Here is a 19,323-nt window from a genome sequence, read left to right on the forward strand (position 1 = left end):
CAGCCTTTTCCCTGAAAAAATAAATACTTGTGGGTACGCTTCTACATGGTGTTCTTTCTTTTATTCGTCAGCCATCATCAAAGTCGCACTGGCATGTGTAGGAGTTTTTGTCGAGCTACGTCGGTCTCCACCGGCCACGGAGCCCAACTTTTCGGTGACACTTTTATACGTGGTTAACAGTGGCGGAGGTTGACAGGAAATGCAGGGGGCAAAAGAAAAAAATACTAGTATTTGGAGGGGAAAAGGGTGAAAAGAAATCTTTCTAAGCAGCTCCAAATAAAATCCTTCAGATTTTTGGACAAAGCTGGGGGGCGGTGCCCCCCCCCCCTCCCCGACTTGTAGGAACGTCATTTTTAAAATTGTTGCACATCCGAGACACGAGAATGTCACAACTAGGTTTTAAAAATATACTTTAGTGAGTTAACAAAAAAAAAGTAAACATTGGATGTGCACCATATAAACATATTATAATTGTGAGCCGTACAGAATCAAATGTTTGTATGCACAACTACAATGTTAATATAATCGATATTATGTGCAATACACAAAATATCATTACATATTTCTCGAAAATACGGTGTTACAACATTTATTACATATTTTTCCTTTTTTTTGAGCCTTCGAGCCATTTTTTTACATAAAGTGATGGTGCAACTAGTTACATAAAACCAATATTCACAGACCATCTAGTAGGATTAAACACTCTTCTGTTAGAACAACAACACACTTATTTTCGAAAATCAAATATCAGATACATACACATACACATGAACTGGAACACGCAAGATGGATCTTATGCCATGATACTCTTATGGAAATAACCCCTTACAAAAGAAGGTGCAAAAAGGTACTTGGAGATCCCTCTATCTCCAACGACTATTGTGCGACTTTGCCGTCGTTGTAGCAATCACCAAAGAAGGACATCATATGGGCTAGGAGATATAACCCTCACAACAGTTGTGATTCACTATCTAGATGTGTGTCTGGCCCGAATAGTGAAGGCATTCCTCGTGTGACATGTCGACTAGGACCAAGCCTTAGAACTTAGCAGCCCTAATATCATTGTCATGGTTGTTCAAAGTACCTGAAGAAGAAATGATGTATCCTTTCGCCTTCTCCGTTGATTTAGCATTGAAGCATCCACCTTCTGACGCGTTGTCCAGGACAATACCCATTTGCCATCTCTCGTAGAAATCATCATCAATCCTATAAGACACATGAGAGGACGACCCGACGGATGGAGCGGTGCAGGAAGATTGGAAGAATATAGTACCTCATGTCGTCACATGGAGGGCACCATCGCGCACACAAATCCAGATCGAGGATTGCGACGAATACCAAAGTTCCTAGATCTATCAGCGACGAGAATGTAACCATCACATCGAGGTGTGAAGAACATGAATCGCCCTTATTTTTGCTACCATTGTCGTTGTTGCCACGCCACGCCACCTCACTGTCGAAATCCTAGGCTAATAGGTCATGCACTAAAACATATACAGATCTACACGATAGATAGAGGAGTTGTGAGAGCCCTGGTCCTGGAAGTAGAGACTTAGGGGTACATGATCACCTTCTGTGAAAATAGGAAATGTGAGAGGAAAACTTCCTTTTTGAATGGCAGTTCCAAAAAAACGTACTTCAATGTCAAAAAAGCGTATTCGTAAAAATATTTGGAAGAAAAAGACTTATTTTTCCATAGTACAGGCTTATTCTTTAGCAAAATCAAAATCATTTTCGAGTGGCAATGAGCATCCAAAACCAGAAGGGGGCCTTCTTCGCCTTCCACCTAAGCTGCGCAGGAAAGGCCCAAAGCCAATCCCAGGGAACAGTAAAGCTTCATAGGGTCTTTCTGTCCAGGTGCGTTCCCCAACTGGGGAGGTTATCTTTGGAGGGGAAACTATGCGTTTTTGGGACCCCACCCACCTAAGTAGAGAACTGTTACAAATAAAGAGGAAACTAATAAATGTTGAAAATTGGGACACCACGAAAACATCATTGAGAACTTAGTTACTACTACCAAAATCCCAACTCATTCATCACATAGAAGAAGTCAATATCAGCACCATTAAACATGCTCAAGCCATTCCAACATCCCAACTATACACAACATCTAACTATCACAAAGCTCACAAACCAAGTCCAAAATACAAAAATCCAAAAAACAAAATCCAAAGGAGAAAAAAGAAAACAAAAGAAAAATACTCCCATTCCATCCATCCCCTTTTGCCCTTTCCCCATCCCACGTTCTCCAGCCTCCTCACAGGCCTACAACACTACTAGAGTAGCAGTCGTATCAAAACCACCACTGGGCACCACTGCCGAGTACTGGATCTCGCACGCATTTCTCCACCGCCCGCCCCCGCCATCCCTCCCGCGCTTATCCCCGGTGAATGCCACCGCCCGCGCCGCCGCCTGCCCCCGCCCAGTGAGCGACCCGCGGCGAATGGCGCGCTCCCGCCGCCCCCAGCAGCCGCCGCAGCCGAGGTCCCCGCCGCCGAGGCCCAAGGAGCCCGAGGCCGCCGCGGGCCCCGGGTCCGCCTCCCGCCCCCGCCGCGCCCGGCGGCTGCGCGTCCAGAGCCCCTCCCTCGCCTCCGCCCGCCGCGCGGCCGCGCCGCCGGCCACCCCGCCGCTCCGCTGGCCCGGGGACGCCGTCGCCCCGCCAACCGGCGCTGCCGGCGCGTCCGTCAGGAAGATCGCCGCGGCGCTGTGGCGGGTGCACCCGCCGCAGGCGCCGCCGCGGGAGTCCGGGGAAGCGCGACGGCGGTTCGAGGTACGATTTCGTCTCGAGATCCGCGTGGATCTTCCGGTGGTGGTTGTGTCTCAACTGCTTTCCCGTTCTAGGGTTTCATGTGACCATCCTTTGGTGGAACCGGCGGTGAAGTTGTTGTTAGGAATTAGATATGATTTTGTGCTCTGTGACGCGTTGTTTTTGTCGCTCCAAAAGTTTTGAGCCGATTGGACCGGCCGTGTTGAGCGCAAATTTTGTCACATTGTTGTTACTGCAACACATTGTGTCAAAACTCAACAACTCGAGGTTGGGGGATGTGAGCCGGAGGTGGAATTTTTAGCATCATAGTACAACTCAGAAATGGGCATCTGGGTTGAACATTGATCGCATTGCAATGATTAGCAGCAACTTGGCCGAGTAAATTTGGGTTTAGGAAGATGTAGCAGAGTATATCTTGTGGGCCAATTTGGTACAGCTATTTTGTTGCGTTTAGTCCATTTTCTGTGTCGATCCAACTGCTGATCATTGTCGGTGCAGATAGCTTAGTTTTCCATTCCTCTCCATCATTTGGGCCCAAGGGATATCCATCTCCATATTTCCATTATTATCTACCATACTCTTATTTGGTTGCGCGTGGTCCCTAGATACAGATGTTGATAGTGTTACTATCTAATGGTGACCAGACCATCAAATGGATAGTTTTTAACAATTTTTATGCCATTTGACATGTGAACTTTGTAACAGGCTAGTTATATATGTTGTTTTAATGTGTTTGCGGCGAGCTAACACAGCGAATTTGCAGCCTAACCCGAAGCCTCTGCACACGCCGGACCGGTGCAATTACTATAAAACTGTCCTGGAAGGCAGGTCAGGAAGAAAGCCTCTTGTCAATGGCAGCATTCATGAGGTATATCCCTTGTTCATGAATTATTACTTAGAGTACGGTTCCCTGCCTTCATTTCTGATGTTGTTTTATTGATCAAATGCTTTTGATCTTAAATCAGGTGGGAGGTTACTCTCCGTCACCTCGAATCGAAATGGAGGTGGCAACCAAGTGGGACCGTCGGTACCTGAACACATTGAGGGACGCCGACTACGACTCCTTTGACCAATATCCAGTGACTGCTGATGAGGAGGTCTCTGCACTAAAAGCAGAGGTTATGCAGGCCCGCAGCCGGATTCATGAGCTGGAAGCTGAGAGTCGGTCTGCAAAGAAAAAGCTTGATCACATGTTAAGGGGCCTTTCCGAGGAAAAGGCTTCCTGGAGGAGCAGGGAGCATGATAAGGTTCGGGACATCTTTGATGGTGTTAAAGAGGGTCTGAACCGGGAGAGGAAGAACCGACAAAGGGCAGAACTTATGAATTCCAAGTTGGTCAGTGAGCTATCCGAGTTGAAGTCTGTAGCAAAGCGGTACTTGCAAGATTATGAAAAGGAGAGAAAGGCCAGGGAGCTTATGGAGGAGGTGTGTGATGAATTAGCAAAGGAGATCGCGGAAGACAAAGCTGAGGTTGAGGCTCTGAAGAGTGAATCTATGAAGATGAGAGATGAGGTGGAGGAAGAAAGGAAGATGTTGCAGATGGCTGAGGTTTGGCGTGAAGAGAGAGTTCAGATGAAGCTTGTTGATGCAAAGCTGACTCTGGACAGCAAGTATTCACAGCTGAGCGACCTTCAGTCTGAGATCGAAGCTTTCCTCAGAAGCCACCGAGGAAATAGCGTAGATAAGGAAACAGTGAGAGATGCAGAAATGCTCAAGGAAGCAATTTGCTCTATGAAGCTTCATGATATCAAGGAGTTCTCTTACAAACCACCACCTGCTTCAGAGGACATTTTTGCTGTATTTGAGGAACTCAGACAGAGGGAAGATACTAGTGAGAAGGAGATTGGGCAGTGCAACGGAGATACCCCCATCAGTCATGCAACACAGATCCATACAGTGAGTCCTGAAACTGACATCTTCCTGGAGAAACCATCAAAGAAGTATCCCCGCCAACCCTGTGCAAGAAATGAAGAGGAAGATGATAGCGGATGGGAAACTGTTAGCCACGTCGATGAGCATGGCTCTAGCAACTCACCCGGTGGAAGTGAACCGTCAGTAAACGGCTTCGGTGGACAAAATGGTGCATCAGTGAGTGGAACAACGGACTGCGATGACTGCAGGTCAAATAGTGAGATCAGCGAAGTCTGTTCGACAACAGCAGAGAAGTTCCGGAAGAAAGGGTCTTCTTTCGCCAGGCTCTGGAGGTCATCAAACGACAATGGTCGCAAGAAAATAGGATCAGAACTGACGAACGGTAGGCTCTCAAGCGGCAGAATATCGAACTCCGCTCTCTCACCCACTCTGAAGGGCAGCGAAGTGTGCACGGTCTCACCAAGCGTAGGCGAGTGGAGCCCGGAGTCGGTAAACCCTCACGTGGTTCGGGCAATGAAAGGGCGCATAGAGTGGCCCCAAGGCGCGCAGAAGCACAACCTTAAGTCCGGCCTTATGGACTCGAGAGTCGACAGCCGCAAGCTCCAGCTCCGTCAAGCATTGAGGCAGAAGATATAGCATGGCCCGGTCAGACGCTATCTTCTATGGCTGAACATAGAACTACCTTGCCTGGTAAGGGGTACCTGTCCTGGAAGAAGAATCATCGCATTATTGGCCCTGAAAAATATTGGTGCTATCACCTGCTGTACCTAATTGAATTTCTGATAGCACTTAGCTCGCTTAGAAAATCCACGACGTCCTTGTAATCAGATGTAATAGTCATAATTTTGTATCAATGCATTACTTGATCAAGTCTATAGCTTCTTCCTTTATGACTACTTGGTTCTGTTTCTGTGGTTGAAAATCTGACATACTGTATATTATCCTAGTATCACTTCACTATCTTGCTGTGACCATGTATGGTATCTTAAGCTAAGACCAAACCTCTGTGAGGAAGTGGAAGTTGTGAAGAAACAAATTTGAGTTGTTATGCATTGTAAAGTTTTGAGCGCGTCTGTCCATTTGATTCTCCAGGGATCTTCAGCATTTCTGCCAAATGATTTGTGATTGGTGCAGTAAAGGTTGCTACAAGCCTACATCTTGTGTTTGCTTTTCACGATTCTTTGCACTGTTTTTAGATTTCGATGTTCAGTGCGCTGATAATTTGTACGACCAACAATCGTTTAGAGCCCTGGGTAAAATATTCTGGGGTCAATTTTTTAGTGGAATAATTTGGATTGAAATGAAAAAGGGAAGAATGGCATCCACAGACCCCTACAGCATCAGGCATTTTATTTTTTGAGGGTGACTGCATCAGGCATTTGTTTTTTCTCATCAGGTCTGTTTGCACTGGCGGCCCACATCTATTATGGGCTTTCTCTAACCTGCAGCCCAAACATACCGAGCGGAGCCTCTCTCGAAACAAAGCGACTTGCTCACTTGCAGGTGCAGCCGTGCCGCGCTTCCGTTTAGTCCCACCTCGCGCAGCCAGAGCGGAAGGAGGCGAGGACGTGCTATATAAGCAGACCCTGGGCGGAGGGGAGAAGCATACCTTTCTCGGCCTTTTGGCTAAGATCAAGTGTAGTATCTGTTCTTATCAGTTTAATATCTGATATGTGGGTCATGTGCCCACAATGATATTAAATTTATTTTTTGTGGGGGAGGGTCCACCACAGTGGCTTGCCATTGGGGCCCTCGCGTGTTGCCCAGGCGTTGCACTACTGCTTGGGCCTGGCGCACCCCAACCAAAACAAATTGAAAATAATGTTACTGTTGACGAGTTTGTAGAACGATGACTGTTTAGAATTGGATACTTAAGAATGCTTCCTTATTCACTTACGAATATCAATTGGTAATCAAGAGCGTCAGATGATTTGTTCTTTTGACATTCTGCTCCTCAGGACTGAAGCAGTGTATGTGTAGGTACAATCAGACCAGAATCATTAGAGCATCTCCACTCGTTTGCCCTCCTCACACCGAAATCCGGGGAAATTTACGGTGGGAGGGGTGGGAGTAGTAGTTTTCCAGCCGCGTTCTCAGGCGAAGACGGCGATCTAAATTTGAAAAACGGAAACTTGACAAACTACGGCTTAAAACGGTAGAATTTAGACTAAATTTAATGATATTCACTATATAGAGGGCGAAGTTCATACAGAGAGGCCGAATTCGACTATATTTCAAATTCGGCTAGGGGAATACAACTGTAAATATTAAAACACGGCGCTCTACATGCCGAAATGGCGGTAGAACACCGTGTAGTCCATGTCGCCGTCGCCGCCATCATCGTCGGAGCTGTCGTCGTCGAACTGCGGCGGCGCCGAAGCCGCCTGGCTGCTGCCTTGGCCGGCGTCTCCCCACCGGCCACTGGTGCGAGGCGGGGACGGCGATGGCTTGTACCAGTCGTCGTCGGAGGCTTCGAGGTCAACGACGGGGACGGCGGCGCCGGATGGAGGAGTCGCAGGCCGGCGGTAGCGAGCGACGTCCTCGAGGAGCCTCGCCTGCCGCTCCGCCTCCTCCTTCTCCCACTGCTCACTCGACCAGGCGCAGGCCTGGTCGAGTGGCATGGCGTTCTCAGCGGGGACGAGGTCCTGGAGGGACGTCGCGATGAAGGCCTCGAGGATGGCGGCGTCCTCGGCGCTTTCCTCCACCTTCACCTTCGCCGGCTTGCGCTTCCGCTCGCCGGAGGTGTCGTGTTCGCGCTTGGGGCGGAGCCGTCCTTGTGCCGTCGAGGGCTCGCGGATGACGATGCCGCCGCCGCGCGCGCGGTTGCTTGGCGTGGAAGCCGGCTCCTTTTTCACCGGCGCCAAGGATGGCGCCGACCTGGAGAGCGACCTCGACGCCGATCCGGAAGACGACGAGCTGGCAGCCATGCGCCGTGGCTGCCAGCTGTTTCCCCGGCGAGGGCGGCTGGCCGATGCCATCGATGGAGGGGGCATCGTCAGCACCGGGACATTGCCGCCCTCGATGTGCTCGAGGACGTTCTCTAGCGTCCTATTCGGCGCGCTCCACCACCGTCGGCGACCCGCGGCGTTGTTGCGCGGAGGCGGAGGCGGCGGGCCGTCGTAGGACGCCAGGTCCCGCTCCCACCGCCGGAGGAAGAACGAGTTCCACCTCGTGTAGTTCTCGGGGTGGTGGCGCGGGCTGGCGCGCTCTTCGTCGGTCATCGCCATTCGAGCCTCCTCGATGGCGACGTCGAGGGCGTGGCCCTGGGGCGGCGGCGGGATTGGTACGCCGCCAGCACTTAGCCGCCACCCGCCGTCGGGAGGCCTCGTGTTCGGCGGGCAGGGGTACCCCGCCTGGTGGAGGAGGTGCCCCTCCCACGCGTGGAGCGACCGGCGGGGGAAGCCGTTGTTGGCTGTGCCATCTTCGTCGTTGAACGCCATGGATCGGGAGAGTGGAGGGAGAGTGGAGCGCGGATACGCGTCGCGGCGAGCGGAGCGGGGTATATAGGCGCGGCTGGTGCCGGCGATAAATGCCGCGTGGAATGCGACGCGTCCGCGGCGAGCTGACCGGCGGCAGTTAGTGCGCGCGGAAGACGATGCGTGTGTCGCTGACCGGTCGGGTCCACCTCTGCGGCGAAGACGAAGCGAAAGCGCGGGAGAGATTTCTCGGCGTTTCGCGCGCTTTCGCTTCGTCCGGAGTCCCCGAGCGCTTCCCAGTAGGCCGGGGTTGGCGTGGGCTCGCCCGATGGATGAAAGCCCAAATCCGGCGAAAAACGAGCAACCGGGGACGCGGCTGCGCCATTTTTCGCTGTCCGGATGAAAAAATGGCACGTCGGTGGCCTGTTCGCGGAGAGTGGAGATGCTCTTACGAGTCGCTAGTACTAGTCCTCCTTGGGATCGTATTCAGGTACGGAGTAGAACACTTTCTCTGCATAACCCTTGCGATAAGAGAGATGCGCTCACTTGTCCTTGCTTGCTTTGCCGACTAGTCGCTGTCGATGAACTAAAACTTCCCAATTCATATTCAGCTAAAACTTTAGTACTAGTTTATATCACGCTGCTGACTTAGGACAGTGCGCCGAACTTCTTCCTAATCTGAGGCGTCGTGTTACTGGAGTACTACGCCACTACCGTCTACCAGAAACACCAGGCGTCGTCGTTGTTCTCATCCCCTTCGCACCACACTGTACCGCAATCATCGTAAAAACAGCACATCAAAATGCTTATAAGCAGCAACAAGGCTTTCACTCGTAAGATAAGAACCATCAGGTACGGAACAGAGGTATAATAGACCGACGGGTAGTAATAAAGATAGAAACAACTTGGGAACGCAAAACAGAGCCATAGCTAAACGATGGGTAGCTTTATTTGTCGGCAACATCTCAGATAAAGCATACTGATATGCTGGTACAGCAGCATAATTGGGCTACAATACAACTTGCTGGATTCGACAAATAGGGAAGAAGAATTATGAAGACAGAAATAAGCCCCAGCCAGGCATAAACTCATAAGGTAAGAACCATAAGGTACGCAAAGAACTATATATAACAACATAGAGCAACAGATAACCAGAAAGACATAGAAACAACTTGGGACGCAACACGGAGCCATAGTCAAACGATGGGTGGTTTTATTTAATGATCGGCAACATCTCAGACAAACCATACTGATGTGCTGATACAGCAGCATAATGGGGCGTCAATACAGCTTGCATCAAAGCAAGAAAGGATTTTAACAGCAACAACAGCGTTATGTCTTCAATATAGAAGAAATAGCTAGAAGTGTTGAAGCTCTTCAGGCTTCCAGTATTATCTGGTAGCGCACACGATATTGCATACAAGCATTTATATGCAGCTTAGAAGCCGTGGATCTTGATGAGCTCCTTCTTCGCGATCCCAGCCTAGCAGAAAAGGCCAACAACATCAGGATGCAAATACACTATGAGAATGACAAAATGTTATCTTCACGTTGGGACTTGGGAGAAGTCTAAAGTACCTGAACTAGGAAAGTAGCAACATTCTTACGCTGATCACCCTGAAGCTGAATGACCTGTGTAGACAGCGAAATACCTAATCAGTAAAACCCAACATCGGCGGCAGAGAACTGATGACTATCTAAAGCACGGCTGCCGGTATCATACCTGGCCTAGCTCGGGATCCTGCACTACTGTGCCATTGCAGCAGAATTCCTTCTTGAGATCCTTGAGGATCTTGTTGTAACTGTACTCCTTCTTCAAGCCCTGAACAGTAGTCAGACTCTTCCTGCCGTTGCGCTGCTGGATGCGCACATGCACATAATCTTTTGCTCCAGGGCCTGCACCAGCATCCTCAGCATTTGCCTCGGCAAACGGATCTACAAAGCAAGAGACTCTGTATTAGGTAACATGTAGAGCTCAACTACATACGAATGACACTATGAACAACACGAGGTATTTTGAAAGAGGAACAGATTAAACACCAAACACTTGCTTAGGACATAATCATGTTTTGAGAAGCTCAGAAATAGCATGCTATAGAGATACACCAGAGTATAACATGCCAATTTAGTATTTACTACATCAGCAGTAACAGGCAGCAGTAACAGGCATGGATGTAACGGAAGCATACCGAAGGCAGATGGAAGTGTGACGTCGAGATCAGACATGAAACTTGGTTGTTGAGGTTTGACCGGCACCGAACAGATCAAAGTTTATTGCTGGTCTTTTATGTGGTCGCTGCACAAAATCACCGTATCAATCAAATGCCATTCAATGATGGGTAGGTGTTAAGAATACACATAACTGAAAGGTAATTGCAGGAGTGAAGCAAAGCTAGCCCTCTCACGGTTTTAGGAAAGTCATCTCCTTCATGCCTAGCCGACTACAAAGCGCGGCCCACACGTAATTTATCGACCAAAACAGACCAATAGATCCAGAGGCCCACGAATTATTAAGCAGTATCCACGCAGACACAAGGAAACTACTCCGAAGATTGGATTAAGCAGCACACCTAACCATTTCCCTACCACCACGGGACGAGGATTCCACCTATTCTCCCACCCGCAACAGCAGAAACGAACGAATCGCAACAAACTGCTATAAAAGGATTATACCAGCATAGATCGTGAGAGCAATAAATCATTCGTCCGTAGGATTTTCCCCAACTTAATTTGCCAACTAGTATACACTAATCGATTCCCCAAATAGCGAATACCAAACAACTAAAACGAGGCAGATCGCATCATCTCCCGAGACGCCACCAGAACCAAATCCAGAAGAAACCGCGTCAAATCGACGCACCAAAAACTTCCCCACGCCGACGCCAGAACTACGAGATCCGCCAAATCGCTAACCGTGGAAGCCCCGAGCAACCGGAAATTCCTAGAGTTCCCTAGATCGCGGAATTGAAAGCGGGTGTTGGTTACCTTTTGCTGGTGGAGCTGACGCGAGAGAAGGGAGATGGGACGCGGTGCGAGACCGAGAGAGAGAGGAGGAACGCGGTGAGAGGCGAATATGGCTCCGGCCGGGAGGTGGAGGTGTCGCCCAATTATAGCAGGAGGAAACGTATGATTAGGGGAAACCGCCTTTCCGAGAGAGGCTGTACACGGCTCTAGGGTTCTGGATACCTGCCGACCCATCCAGAAAATACTTTTGTTTTTCGTTTCACTACTCTTTTTTTTTTTTTTTGCTCCGTCCAGAAATAAGAGTTTGAGGGAGTCATAGTCATAGAAGATTTATGTTTGACCAAAAAATTAAAAAATCGTCAAGCTAATTTTCAGTATTAAGGTTTTTTAGCATCATTTTTAGTAATATGGTGAGACATGCTAATGCATGGGCAAAACTCGGGTTGGGCTGGGCTTCGAGCAAGGCCAGAAAAAGCCCGGAGCCAAAAAGTCAAGCCTGAACCCGACCCGCTGTCGGGCATGTAAATCAAGCTTAAACCTGGTCCGAGCAAGCAAAAACCTAGACTAAGAAGCCCATCCTGATCCTTACTTAAATTGCGCAACATACAAGCCCGGCCCAGCCCAATGTACATGCTCAAAAATCAAGCCCGAGCCCGGTCTCATCTAGGATTTTGGGCCGGGCCGGGCTGCCCATGCTCAACTGTATCTCGTGGTGTCACACATCTGAAAAATTACAAAGCTTTTGCCACCACAGTCTCTTTCTCTGTTATCTCTTTCACTAACTGCAATACACATCCCCTAAGTTTATCTCTTGAGGCAATCATTCATCCCTCTCTCCCAAGATCAAACAAAAAAAATAGAGGCAGAGGCATCCAAGAACGGCAAGTCGATCAAGACGGTTTTCGCTATGTTCGTTTCTTCTCCCAGGAAAAGGGCAAACAAAAAGACGAACGAGTTGCCGGCGGCGGCTTGATAACGCGTGAAGCACACGTCCGTTGGGAACCCCAAGAGGAAGGTGTGATGCGTACAGCAGCAAGTTTTCCCTCAGTAAGAAACCAAGGTTATCGAACCAGTAGGAGATGAAGGCCACGTGAAGGTTGTTGGTGGAGAAGTGTAGTGCGGCGCAACACCAGGGATTCCGACGCCAACGTGGAACCTGCACAACACAATCAAAATACTTTGCCCCAACTTAACAGTGAGGTTGTCAATCTCACCGGCTTGCTGTAAACAAAGGATTAAACGTATGGTGTGGAAGATGATGTTTGTTTGCGAAGAACAGCATATAACAATGATTGCAGTAGATTGTTCGTTTCTCTTGAGGCAATAATTCATCCCACTCTCCCAAGATCAAAGAAAAAAATAGAGGCAGAGGCATCCAAGAACGGCAAGTCGATCAAGACGGTTTTCGCTATGTTCGTTTCTTCTCCCAGGAAAAGGGCAAACAAAAAGACGAACGAGTTGCCAGCGGCGGCTCTGCTGATTCCTCTACTATGGGGTCTCGTGCTTGCCGGGGATGTAGGGGTCGTCAGATCCGCCGCGTGGCTCTATATAGGAGTAGACTAGGGCTAGTCTTCTTTCTTAGGTTTTGGGCAGCCATGGACTAGGCTGCGCGGTGATGCGGTGCTCTGATCTATCTTGAGGTTATGAGTGCACGTAGTTGTTCCTTAGGCGGCGTTGCCATGGCGGCGGTGGTGGCGCCGCTCTAGGATTTTGTGCTCCTTGCTCCGCTCCTTCCTCGACGAGGCTTCTGTAGGAAAACGTTGCATAGAAAACAAAAAATTTCCTACCGCGAACACGCAATCCAAGCCAAGATGCAATCTAGAAGACGGTAGCAACGAGGGGATTATCGAGTCTCACCCTTGAAGAGATTCCAAAGCCTACAATATGAGGCTCTTGTTGCTGCGGTAGACGTTCACTTGCCGCTTGCAAAAGCGCGTAGAAGATCTTGATCACCGGCACCACGAACGGGTAGCACCTCCGTACTCGGTCACACGTTCGGTTGTTGATGAAGACGGCGTCCACCTCCCGTTCCAGCGGGCAGCGGAAGTAGTAGCTCCTCTTGAATCCGACAGCACGACGGCGTGGTGTCGGTGGCGGTGGAGAACTCCGGTGGAGCTTCGCTAAAGCACGCGGGAACTATGGAGGAGAGGGGCGGCTAGGGTTTGGGAGGGGTGGCCGGCCACTCAAGGGGGGCGGCCAGGTTGTGGTCTTGGGGTGGCCGGCCCCTCCCCTTGGCCCCTCATTATATAGGTGGAAGCCCCAAGTGTTGGACTACAAGTCTCCGAATAAGACCCGAACCCAAAACCTTCCATGTGATAGGGAAACCTACCCAAGGTGGGAATCCCACTTGGGGTGGGATTCCCCCCTTTCATGTGGGGGGGTGGCTGGCCCCCCTTGGGGGAGTCCACTTGGGACTCCTCCCCCTCTAGGGTTGTCCGGCCATGGAGGTGGAGTCCCTCCGGGACTCCACCTTCCTTGGTGGTTTCTTCCGGACTTTTCTAGAACCTTCTAGAACCTTCCATAGAACCTTCCAAATCATTTTAATTCACATAAAATGACATCCTATATATGAATCTTATTCTCCGGACTATTCCGGAACTCCTCGTGATGTCCGGGATCTCATCCGGGACTCCAAACAAATATTCGAACTCCATTCCATATTCAAGTTCTACCATTTCAACATCCAACTTTAAGTGTGTCACCCTACGGTTCGTGAACTATGCGGACATGGTTGAGTACTCACTCGACCAATAACCAATAGCGGGATCTGGAGATCCATAATGGCTCCCACATATTCAACGATGACTTTAGTGATCGAATGAACCATTCACATACAATACCAATTCCCTTTGTCACGCGATATTTTACTTGTCCGAGGTTTGATCTTCGGTATCAATCTATACCTTGTTCAACCTCGTCTCCTGACAAGTACTCTTTACTCGTACCGTGGTATGTGGTCTCTTATAAACTTATTCATATGCTTGCAAGACATTAGACGACATTCCACCGAGAGGGGCCAGAGTATATCTATCCGTCATCGGGATGGACAAATCCCACCGTTGATCCATATGCCTCAACTCATACTTTCCGGATACTTAATCCCACCTTTATAACCACCCATTTACGCAGTGGCGTTTGGTGTAATCAAAGTACCTTTCCGGTATAAGTGATTTACATGATCTCATGGTCATAAGGACTAGGTAACTATGTATCGAAAGCTTATAGCAAATAACTTAATGACGAGATCTTATGCTACGCTTAATTGGGTGTGTCCATTACATCATTCATTCAATGATATAACCTTGTTATTAATAACATCCAATGTTCATGATTATGAAACTAATCATCCATTAATCAACAAGCTAGTTAAGAGGCATACTAGGGACTTCTTTGTTTGTCTACATATCACACATGTACTAATGTTTCGGTTAATATAATTATAGCATGATATATAAACATTTATCATGAACATAAAGATATAAATAATAACCACTTTATTATTGCCTCTAGGGCATATCTCCTTCAGTCTCCCACTTGCACTAGAGTCAATAATCTAGATTACATTGTAATATACCTAACACCCATGGCATTCGGTGTTGGTCATGCTTTGCCCTAGGGAGAGCTTTAGTCAACGGATCGCTACATTCGGATCGGTGTGTACTTTGCAAATCTTTACTTCTCCATCTTCGATGTACTCGCGAATCGAGTGGTAACGCAGCTTGATATGCTTCAGCCTCTTGTGTGACCTTGGCTCTTGTGCATTGGCAATGGCACCCATGTTATCACAGTAAATGATTAATGGGTCCAATGCACTAGGAACCACACCAAGCTCTACAATGAACCTCTTCATCCATACCGCTTCTGATGAAGCCTCTGAAGCCGCTATGTACTCTGATTCTGTTGAAGACTTCGCCACCGTGCACTCGCTTCGAGCTTGCCCGACTTCATCGCAAGCACCATTCAATATAAACACGTACCCGCATTGTGACTTAGAGTCATCGGGATCGGTGTTCCAACTTGCATCGGTGTAACCACTTACAACGAGCTCTTGGTCACCTCCATAACAAAGAAACATATCCTTAGTTCTTTTCAAGTACTTCAGGATATTCTTGATCGCTGTCCGAGTGTTCCATTCCCGGATCACTTTGATATCCGCTATTCAAACTAACGAGCATGTGCTATATCCGGTCTAGTACATAGCATGGCATACATGATAGATCCTACTGCCGAGGCATAGGGGATATTACTCATCCTTTCTCTTTCTTATGCCGTAGCCGGTCCTTGAGTCTTACTCAAGACCTTGCCTGGTAACATAGGTAAGAACCCTTTCTTACTTTCGTCCATTCTAAACATCTTTAGAATCTTGTCCAGGTATGTACTCTGTGATAGCCCTATTAGGTGTCTTGATCTATCTCTATAAATCTTGATGCCTAATATATACGATGCTTCACCAAGGTCTTTCATTGAAAAACTATTATTCAAATAACCTTTTACACTCGCTTAATAGTTCTATATCATTCCCGATCAATAATATGTCATCTACATATAATATCGGGAATGCTACGGAGCTCCCACTCACTTTCTTGTAAATACATGCCTCTCCATGATATCTGTATAAACCCGAAGTCTTTGATCACCTTATCAAAGCGTCGGTTCCAACTTCTTGATGCTTGCTTCAGTCCATAGATTGAACGCTGAAGTTTGCATACTTTGTCGGCATTTTTAGGATCGACAAAACCTTTGGGTTGTACCATATACAACTCTTCCTCAATGTCTCCATTAAGGAACGCCGTTTTGACATCCATCCGCCAAATCTCATAATCGAAAAATGCAGCTATTGCTAACAAAATCCTCACAGATTTTAGCTTCGCTACGATGTGAGAAAGTCTCATCGTAGTCAACTCCTTGAATTTGTCGGAAACCCTTTGCGACAAGTCGAGCTTTATAGACAGTAATATTACCATCAGCATCCGTTTTTCTCTTGAAGATCCATTTATTCTCGACGACCTTTCGGCTATCGGGTAAGTCTACCAAAGTCCATACTTTGTTATCATACATGGATCCCATTTCGGATTTCATGGCTTCTTGCCATTTGTTGGAATCTGGGCTCATCATCGCTTCTTCATACGTCGCGAGGTCCTCATCATTGTTATCCACAATCATGACATTTAGACAAGGATCATACCAATCGGGAGTGGTACGTTCCCTTGTCGATCCGCGAGGTTCGGTAGTTTCCTCGTTCGAAGTTTCATGATCATTATCATTAGCTTCCTCTCGTTGCCGGCGTAGGCGGTACGAGTACAACTTCCGATCTGCGCTACTCCGATCAACGAGTATAGATTCATCAATCTCATCGATTTTTACTTTTCTTCCAGTCACTTCTTTAGTGAGAAATTCTTTCTCAAGAAAGGTTCCGTTCTTAGCAACAAAGATTTTGCCTTCGGATCTGTGATAGAAAGTGTACCCTATAGTTTTCTTAGGGTATCCTATGAAGACGCATTTCTCCGCTTTGGGTTCTAGCTTGTCCGGTTGTAACTTCTTTACATAAGCTTCGCAACCCCAAACTTTCAGGAACGACAACTTAGGTTTCTTGTTAAACCATAATTCATACGGTGTCGTTTCTACGGATTTTGATGATGCTCTATTTAAATTGAATGCGGCTGTCTCTAATGCATAACTCCAAAATGATAACGGCAAATCAGTAAGAGACATCATGGAACGAACCATATCTAAGAGAGTTCGATTACGACGTTCGGACACACCGTTTCATTGTGGTGTTCCCGGCGGTGTCAATTGTGAAAGTATTCCGCATTTCTTTAAATGCATGCCAAACTCATAACTCGGATATTCACCTCCACGATCAGATCGTAGAAATTTAATCTTCTTGTTACGTTGATTTTCTACTTCACTTTGGAATAGGCCTGGAATTAAAACTCGAAACTCGCGAGCTAAACGAGTAACTCATGACTCGCCTCGCCTCGACTCGAACTCGGTGTATAACGAGCCAAGCCGAGTTTCATATTTTTTTGTTAAACGAGTTCAAGCTAAACGAGCCGAGTTCATCAAACTCGCGAGTAGCTCGTTTAGCTCGATAAAAATGAATTCGGCCCAAGCCCACCAAAATGCGCAAACATATTTGTGGTTTCTCAACTTGGCAATCTTATGTTGATGATATATTGATCATTGTGGTTTATATTTTTGTGGTACCATAGTCCTAATGCTTGTTGTTCATTATTTATGCCCAAATATTCGGGGAAAATGCATTGTACATATTACACGCTCTATTTGACAGTTTTAAACGAGCTACTCGTGAGTTACTCGCGAGCTTTGCGAGTCGAGCCGAGTTTCAAATTCGGACTCGATTGTTAAACGAGTCGAGTCGAGCTAACTCGATTGTTGACCGAGCTTTAGCGAGTCAAGCCGAGCTGGCTCGGCTCGACTCGAATTCCAGCCCTACTTTGGAATTCCTTAAACTTCTCGAAAGTTTCGGATTTATGTTTCATGAAATAGATATACCCATATCTACTCAGATCATCTGTGAAGGTTAGAACATAATGATAACCACCGCGCGATGCTACGCTCATTGGTCCGCACACATTGGTATGTATGATTTCCAATAAGTCAGTAGCTCGCTCCATCATACCAGAAAATGGAGTCTTAGTCATTTTTCCCATTAGACATGCTTCGCATCTATCAAGTGACTCAAAGTCAAGTGATTCAAGTAATCCATCAGTATGTAGTTTCTTCATGCGTTTCACTCCAATATGACCAAGACGACAGTGCCACATATAAGTAGAATTATCATTCAATTTAATTTGCTTAGCATCAATGTTATTTATATGCGTATCACTACTATCGAGATCTAACAGAAATAAGCCATTCTTTTCTGGTGCTCGACCATAAAAGATATTATTCATAAAAATAGAACAACCTTTATTCTCAGACTTGAATGAATAACCGTCTTGCATTAAACAAGATCCAGATATAATGTTCATGCTCAACGCAGGTACAAAATAACAATTATTTAGGCTTAAAACTAATCCCGAAGGTAGATGTAGAGGAAGTGTGCCGACTGCGATCACATTGACCTTGGATCCGTTTCCAACGCGCATCGTCACTTCATCTTTCAGTAGTCTCCGTTTATTCTTTAGTTCCTGTGTCGAGTTACAAATATGAGCAACCGAACCAGTATCAAATACCCGGGTACTAGAACGAGGACCGGTGAGATAAACATCTATAACATGTATATCGGATATACCTTCTTTCTTCTTCTTGACAAGGCCGCTCTTCGGATCAGCCGGATACTTGGAGCAATTACGCTTCCAGGTGTCCATTCTCCTTGCGATAATAGCACTCGGCATCGGACTTAGGGCCGTTCTTAGGTTTCATAGGAGGCGTGGCAGCTTTCTTGCCACCCTTCTTGAATTTTCCCTTAGACTTGCCCTGTTTCTTGAAGCTCGGTGGTCTTGTTGATCATCAACACTTGGTGCTCTTTCTTGATCTCAATCTCAGCAGCTTTTAGCATGCCAAAGAGTTCGAGTAACTCCTTGTTCATGTTCCGCATATTATAGTTCATCACAAAGTTCTTGTAACTTGGTGGCGGTGATTGAAGGACACGATTAATCCCTGGTCCGTTAGGAATCACTATTCCCAAGTCACTGAGTTTCTTCACATGCCCGGTCATGGCGAGCATGTGCTCACTAACGGAGCTGCCTTCTTCCATCATACAGCTGAAGAAATGTTTCGATGCTTCATAGCATTCCACGGCCGCATGAGTCTTGAATATAGCTTTCAGCTCATTCATCAACTCATGAGGATCGTGGTGCTCAAAACGTTTTTGAAGATCGGATTCCGGACCGCACGGGATGGCACACCGAACTTGAGAGTACCGAGTTTTCCGATTCTCGTAAACAGCTTTTACTTCATCGGTTTCAGTTTCGCGGGAGGGTCACCTAGCGGTGCATCAAGCACATATTGCAGATTTCCGCCAGAGAGGAAGATCCTCACATGACGGAACCAGTCGGTGAAGTTGCTACCGTTGCTCTTAAGTTTTTATTTCTCTAGGAACTGGTTAAAATTGATTGGGGACGCCATCTCTACAACATATATTTGCAAAAGTTTAGACTAAGTTTATGATAAATTGAGTCCAAATTTTAATTCAACATAATTAAAAATCTAGGTGAACTCCCACTCAAAACAATATCCCTCGCATTGTCTTAGTGATCACACGAACCAAATCCACCGCACCAAAGTCCGATCATCACGAGACAAGGTGTGATTTCAATGGCGAACACTTAAAGTGTTC

The 19,323-nt window shown here is 47.3% G+C and overlaps 2 protein-coding genes and 1 non-coding gene across 3 annotated transcripts; 2 read left to right on the forward strand and 1 right to left on the reverse strand.

The window, feature by feature from the left end:
• The first annotated feature begins 2,683 nt into the window (after positions 1–2,683).
• LOC124707385 lies at positions 2,684–5,598 on the forward strand. The gene is made up of 3 exons (XM_047239040.1): positions 2,684–2,770; positions 3,531–3,635; positions 3,733–5,598. Exon 3 carries the CDS (start codon positions 3,766–3,768, stop codon positions 5,272–5,274), a length of 1,509 nt encoding a protein of 502 aa, XP_047094996.1. The 5' UTR covers positions 2,684–2,770; positions 3,531–3,635; positions 3,733–3,765; the 3' UTR covers positions 5,275–5,598.
• Positions 5,599–6,243: 645 nt separating this feature from the next.
• Positions 6,244–6,440, forward strand: LOC124650831. The gene has a single exon (XR_006987239.1). It is a non-coding gene; the product is annotated as a U2 spliceosomal RNA (small nuclear RNA).
• A 2,807-nt stretch (positions 6,441–9,247) lies between these two features.
• Positions 9,248–10,366, reverse strand: LOC124707386 (protein translation factor SUI1 homolog). The gene is made up of 4 exons (XM_047239041.1): positions 10,244–10,366; positions 9,778–9,989; positions 9,633–9,686; positions 9,248–9,537 (listed from the first exon to the last, which is right to left on the reverse strand). The coding sequence occupies exons 1-4, from the start codon at positions 10,278–10,280 to the stop codon at positions 9,493–9,495; spliced, it is 348 nt and encodes a 115-aa protein (XP_047094997.1). The 5' UTR covers positions 10,281–10,366; the 3' UTR covers positions 9,248–9,492.
• Between the last annotated feature and the right edge of the window lie 8,957 nt (positions 10,367–19,323).

This window comes from Lolium rigidum, chromosome 4 (genome assembly GCF_022539505.1).
Source record: "Lolium rigidum isolate FL_2022 chromosome 4, APGP_CSIRO_Lrig_0.1, whole genome shotgun sequence".
Classification (NCBI taxonomy): Eukaryota; Viridiplantae; Streptophyta; class Magnoliopsida; order Poales; family Poaceae; genus Lolium; species Lolium rigidum.

Bases quoted from the DNA above. Each gene is read 5' to 3' on its own strand.
- LOC124707385 (XM_047239040.1), top strand. From the start codon at position 3,766: ATGGAGGTGGCAACCAAGTGGGACCGTCGGTACCTGAACACATTGAGG.
- LOC124707386 (XM_047239041.1), bottom strand. From the start codon at position 10,280: ATGTCTGATCTCGACGTCACACTTCCATCTGCCTTCG. The intron at 9,990-10,243 runs GTATGCTTCCGT...CTTGCTTTGTAG, and splicing joins CACACTTCCATCTGCCTTCG to ATCCGTTTGCCGAGGCAAAT. The intron at 9,687-9,777 runs GTATGATACCGG...CTGTCTACACAG, and splicing joins AGGATCCCGAGCTAGGCCAG to GTCATTCAGCTTCAGGGTGA.